The 6,275-nt window shown below is 41.1% G+C and overlaps 1 protein-coding gene across 2 annotated transcripts; it reads left to right on the top strand.

Moving 5' to 3' along the window:
* The first annotated feature begins 1,845 nt into the window (after positions 1-1,845).
* On the top strand, positions 1,846-5,403 carry LOC131044890 (E3 ubiquitin-protein ligase WAV3). 2 transcript variants are annotated; one of them, XM_057978367.2, is made up of 3 exons: positions 1,846-2,145; positions 2,240-2,744; positions 3,076-5,403. In XM_057978367.2, exons 2-3 carry the CDS (start codon positions 2,346-2,348, stop codon positions 5,083-5,085), a joined length of 2,409 nt encoding a protein of 802 aa, XP_057834350.1. In that variant the 5' UTR covers positions 1,846-2,145; positions 2,240-2,345; the 3' UTR covers positions 5,086-5,403. The 2 variants fall into 2 exon arrangements, with proteins under 2 accessions (XP_057834350.1, XP_057834349.1); XM_057978366.2 differs by having other exon boundaries at positions 1,846-2,744.
* Positions 5,404-6,275: the final 872 nt, after the last annotated feature.

The following is a 6,275-nucleotide window of genomic DNA, read 5'->3' as shown; positions in this document are numbered from 1 at the left end:
GCTTAAGCCCCTTCCATGGGACCCCTAACTTAGAAAAGGTCCTCATGCGACTATTTAGCTTATTTTGGTTAGCTTATTTTGGCTAGCAGCAACTACTCATCCTTTTTGGGAGCAATTTGTGGAGCAGGTGACCCCATCGAAAGTAAAATGGCTCCTTATTTTTATACAATCCTCTTAAATCATTTTGTAAATAAAATTATTAATAATATTTGTTGCAAATAAAATTTGTAGGCAAATAAAAAAGGAGAAGAAAAAAATTGGTGAAGCCACATGTCAATTTTTTCAATAAGCAGTCACTGCTTATTTCTAGCCCCCTCTTTTTTTCAAGGCTTATTTTTAATTTTTAAGCAGTTGTTGCTCCACTAAAATAGGGGAAGATTCCATTTTATCTTTTTCTTCTAATTAAAATTTTACATGGGAACACTCTAGCTACTAAAATTTAAGCAGAAAATGCTCATAAGCAGTCGCATGGGAACATGGGGTTAACCTTAATCCTAACTCTAACCTTAACCCTAACTTTAACCATATATGCAACCATTTCTCTAATTCTAATTTTAACTCTAACTCCAACCCGCTAACCCTAACCCTAATTCTATCTCTAATCCCGACTTAGCTCTAACCTTAATCCTAACACTAACCCTAATTTTATCTCTAACCCGAACCCAATCCCTAATCGTAACCCTAAACATAACCTTAAACCTAAACCTATCCCCAACCCGAACTCTAATTCTAAGTCTAATCTTAATCTTAATCCCAATTTATCTTTAAGCATAACCCTAACCTTATTCCTAACCAAAACCCTAACCTTAACTCTAACCCTAATTCTATCTCTAACTTGAACCCCTATCCTAATCTTAAACGTAATTATAACTCTAATTCATTTGATGTTTTATATGTAGTGTTGCAAATGCTATTAAAAAGTGTACTAGCACCTATATATATTTATTTTTAAATCAATTTTACACATAAAAGTGTATTGGCACTTTGAAAAGGAGATCTCTCGACGCATTTAACATATATTAATATGGGACATTGTTTTTTATCTACAAAAGCCATATAGTATATGAGACTAGGGAAAGAGCATCATTTACTATCCATGTTCCAATTAGGGTGCACTCCTTGCTCACCCGATCCCCTAATTACTAACTTTAAAGAAACTAATAAAATGATAACTAAAAAACTATTACTAAATTTCACATGTACCAATAGTCACCCTCTTGTACCCATAGCAGTTAGAATTTGTAGACTTTAATTGGAGGAGTGCAGCTTTATTGGTACCTGTAGCACACGACAACTATTACTACTTGGGCATTTGTGCATAATTATTGGCAATTTTTGAGGTAGTTGTAGTACATGGTATTTAGGGCATCTTTAAATAGGTATCGAACAACAACAACACTTTGAAATGACCAGTGTTTGACCTTTGTGCATGTAACAAATCTCACATATGCATCGGTACTCTCCAAAAATCAAAACAATAGCTGTAAGCAAGTAAGTTGCATACATAGAAAACAACAAAAAAAGGTCAAAATCCAATATACCATTTGCATGCCCGAAATTAACTATAGCAACAACAATACACTTCCTTAGCGCAAAATTCATGTGAAAAATATCTAACTTCTACACATAAGACATTCATGTCCTAGTTAACAATAAAAAAAACTGGTACACTGTAATTGGACAATCTGTAGAGGGTGAGTAAACTGGTACTAACTGATTTGTAGAAGACTGTGTCATCTCCGTCAGTTGCCGTATACGTGAGAAACACTGTAATTGGACAGTGTGAGTAAACTGTTACTAACCGATTTTTTAAGACTGTGTCATCTCCGTCAGTTGCTGTAGACGTGAGAAATCACGGATTAAGTATGAGAGGAAGCGTTTAAAAGTATTGCAGGGTGAATAGGTGTACCGTATACACTCTCCCGACTCCTTTACGTTTGTGTCTCTGTCAGGGCCTACGTCCGCACGCACGGGTGTTGACTGGTCGCAAAATGGCCGTTCCTTTCACCGGCGGTGGCCGGTCTGTTTGATCCGCGGGCCCGCCATAACAAAGTGTCGTCATAGCCTGGGAGCTCTGTGGATTCCTCGCATTATAACTTTTGCAGCATTGCTGCAGCAGCTTATCCTCGACTGATATAAGCGCCTGTGGGTAATTTTCATTTTTTTCTTTTTCTTTTTTTTTTGAAGGTTTTTTTGGCTCTTCAATGGTGGAACCCGGGCTTTTGTATTCAAACGTCAGGACGCTTTGGAACGGAGAAAGAATGAGCTTCTGAGAAGAGTGAGGGAGAGAATTTAATTTGTTTGTGGAAAGATCGGGCTTTGAGGAATTGTCTTCGGGTGAAAACATGGGCACCGGATGGAGAAGAGCTAGAAGCGCATTTGGATTTGGTGTTTGCGCGTCAGTTCCTCCGGAGCTTGAGGATGAGTCTGCGGAAGATTTCGGTGCTGGTGGTCCAAGATTTGAGTCACGAAACTTGGCTGGTTCAAGAGTTGTGATTACAGGAAATAGTAACGGAAGCCCTCGTGGTTTGCAGCAGCAAACTGTTGCAAGCCCGAGTCCGAGAGCGAATTGCCGTGTTGACAGTCCTTCGTCGGCGGTTCAAACCCCGCGGTCGCAATGCCAGAGTAGTCCAAGGTTGCTTCAGACGGAAAACGTGTCGCCGACGGAGCTGGTTTCAAACTGTGGGCCGCCGCAGTCGCCACGATCGCCGTCTCTGTTTCGAAGCGGGATTCGAATCTCCAAAGTATGTTGTGGCGAAGAATGGCCGTAATCTTTTATTTGTAGAAGAGAAATTGTGTGAATGCAATATTGTTTTGAATAACCGGCAAGGAAATCTGATAGTTTTGTATTTTAGGTTCAGCGCGTCATTCTTTGTGTCTGAATTTTCTATTGATGCAATGTTGCTTTGAATAACCGGCAAGGAAGTCTGATGGTTTTTGTATTTTAGGTTCGGCGCGTCATTCTTTGTGTCTGAATTTTCTATTTTATATCAGAAAATTGTCTAATCTTTTGCCTGGAAAGAGAGGAGAAGATTTTGTTTTCAGGAAGTTTGATATTTGTTGTTTGTTTTTCAGAGCTCATGTGCAATATGCTTGGAGACGATGAAGCCCGGGCAGGGTCATGCAATCTTTACAGCGGAATGCTCTCATTCTTTTCATTTTCAATGCATTGCCTCGAATGTCCGTCACGGCAACTTGATTTGTCCCGTCTGCAGGGCAAAATGGAAGGAAGTGCCATGGCAGGCTCCTGCCAAGGAAGAGAATAAAGTTGTTCCAGGGATGAGAAATGAAAATCTCATTCCCAGGCGTCAGGAAGCCTTGAGAAATGCAGAAGACGAGCAGAGAAGATTGGATCCGGTGTTGAGAATCCTAGATGACTCCATCGCAAGCTTTAGGGGACACCGGCAAAGCTTTTCTCAGGAGCCTCCCGTGTACGACGACGATGAGCCTCTTGATTCGAATTCGAGATCAAGCGAAGACCAAGCAAAAGATCAAGAGCTCGAAACCGCGGTGGATTCCGAAGGAACGAGCGATCGTACAACGAAAATGGAAATATCGTTGCATCCTGAGGTGGAAGCCGTTGAAGCAGGCAAAAACTGTGAGAATTTCACGATTCTCGTTCACGTCAAGGCAAGAGAACAGATTTCTGAGAAAAGCAACAGCCGTGCACCGATCGATCTTGTCACAGTGCTTGATGTAAGCGGAAGCATGTCAGGGACAAAGCTTTCGCTGCTCAAACGCGCCATGGCTTTTGTGATTTCAAACCTAAGCCCCGCGGACAGGCTCTCCATTGTCGCCTTTTCTTCCACGGCAAAGAGAGTTTTTCCTTTAAAGCGCATGGTTCCTGAAGGGCAAAGATCCGCCCGTCGCGTGATCGAGCGCCTCATCTGCACAGGCGGCACAAATATTTCCGAGGGCCTGCGAAAAGGCACTAAAGTTCTTGAAGATCGCCGGGTTCGAAACCCCGTGGCGAGCATCATGTTGCTCTCCGACGGCCATGATACCTACAGCCTCAGCTCTCGCGGCGGTGAAAGGCGCAGCAGTTCTGTAGCTTCAATACAGAGCACCGCAGTTCAAATACCAGTCCATACCTTTGGCTTCGGCGTCGACCACGACGCTGCCACGATGCACTCCGTTTCTGAACAATCCGGCGGCACATTTTCCTTCATTCAATCAGAAAGCCTTGTGCAAGAAGCCTTTGCGCAATGTATCGGCGGATTGCTCAGCGTTGTTGTGCAAGACGTAAATTTATCTCTCTCCGCCTGTGCAGCCACAAAATTAAAATGCCTACACGCCGGAAGCTATGACACTTCCATTTCCGACGATGGCAGCCATGGGACAGTAAAGCTTCGAGATCTTTATGCAGAAGAATGTAGAGATATACTGGTGGATCTCCACTTATCTTCCATTTTGAACTCATCAAACCCTACGAATTTAGTTTCTGTCAATTGCTCATACAAGGACCCCGTCTCGCAGCAAATCCTGCACATTCAAGAAATGTTCCTGTCAATCTCGCGTCCCGAAGACGCCATCGGATATCCAGTCGCCCTAAATTTGGACGTACAGAAGCAACAGCAGCGCCTTCGAACAGCTCAAGCCATAGCGGATGCTAAAACCCTAGCCGACCGTGGCGAAATGTCTGGCGCCCAAGAAATCCTCCAAAAAGCAAAAGCAGACCTGCAAATCTCCGCAGCCTCAGCTCGAACCTCCGACAGGTCACTCTACCTTTCACTCGAATCAGAAATCACCGAGATACAGGTCAGAATGGCCAACAAGCAGACCTATGAACGTTCTGGACGGGCATTTGTTCTTTCTTCTCACAGCTCGCATCTCGGACAAAGAGCCACAACCCGTGGCGAAAGTTTTGAGAATTACAGCAGAGAATACCAGACACCGTCCATGGCGGACATGGTTGTGCGCTCACAAAATCCAGCACAGCCTGAACTTATTTCCCCGCCCAATCCAAATGCAAGCTCTAGCGCCTCTGCCTGGCGAACAGCCGAGAAGCTTGCCAAGGTTGCCCTCATGAGAAAATCCTGCACCAAAGTTATCGATTTGCACGGATTTGAGAATGGTGGATTTTGAGGTATTCTTTCCTGAACAATTCTTTTTTCAAGTAATTGTATAGATTTCCTTAGAGATTATTAAGGCCGGATATTGTGAGCATAAAAGTTTCTCTGCCATCAATTTACAGTTTCATATGTTCATTATCAACCTTATCGTCCATAAGTTTGTAGTTAACAGGCCTCCCCACTACATGTAAGAAGCAATGGAGTCTGGAAGTTCTGAAATCATCTATTCTTACTGTAAATTTTTTAAAAATCCTCGGTAATTTCTTTAGCTGTTCTATTCCGTATATGGAAAAGGGAAAATCCTCAATGCATTCATTTGTCTTTCGTGTTTTATCAAGTTTGATTTTTCTATCAATGGCGATCGGTTTCTTATAATTCTTGCAGCCGCACAAAGAAAACATAACAAAAATACCCATAAAATTCTTTCAATCCATAGAAGATTACTTCTGAAAAAAGCTGTGTAGAAAATATAAAGCTGTGTAAGAACTGTAACAGTTATAATAATTAAAGCTTCTTTAGATGCCTTGAAATTCACTGGTGTAAGCAAATTGACTGGTTTGAAATTCAGGCAAATAATGCCAGATCAAGTGGATAAAAGATAACTGAACCCCACTCTGTTTTAATGGCAGCAAATTTACGAACTGACTTTTATCTCCAATCCGTACATTTAGATTCCCCTTTATCTGGTGTGTGATTCCCGTTCCTCTTGGGTAAAATAATTCCGATTCTTAATTTCTGTTCATACCTTTATTGCATTATAATTATCAATTTCTTGAAAGTGTCGTGCATGTAGTGGAAAATATAATTAAAAATTAGTGGAATGTATAATAAAACTCAAAGAACAATAAAGAACCGGAAATACCTGCTGGACAACTTAAAGCGAAATAATATAATAATAAAAAATCCAACACAATTTATGGACAACGGTACCTATAATATGCCTTTGTGACTATCTATGTGATTTTTAAATTTGTTTAATATTTATTAGATTTTTGATATATGTTAAAAAGTATGCGTGTCATAACATGGAACAAACGAGTTCAAACATTATTTGTTCGTCTTGGTCTAAGATAGTATAAATGGAATGGCTTGTGTTAGTACACATTGTAGTATTTGAAAATGTCAATTATTTAATTTTATAAGAAGATAAATTTCGCGATTTTGTCGGAAAGACACGCTGTTACAAGACTCGGTTATTCATTA

The sequence above is a fragment of the Cryptomeria japonica genome, chromosome 1 (genome assembly GCF_030272615.1).
Source record: "Cryptomeria japonica chromosome 1, Sugi_1.0, whole genome shotgun sequence".
Lineage (NCBI taxonomy): Eukaryota > Viridiplantae > Streptophyta > Pinopsida > Cupressales > Cupressaceae > Cryptomeria > Cryptomeria japonica.
This window is presented reverse-complemented; position numbering and strand designations above follow the sequence as displayed.

Coding starts and splice junctions, on each gene's coding strand:
- LOC131044890 (XM_057978367.2), top strand. CDS start 2,346: ATGGGCACCGGATGGAGAAGAGCTAGAAGCGCATTTGGATTTGGTGTT. Junction 2,745..3,075: donor GCGGGATTCGAATCTCCAAA/GTATGTTGTGGC, acceptor TTTGTTTTTCAG/AGCTCATGTGCAATATGCTT.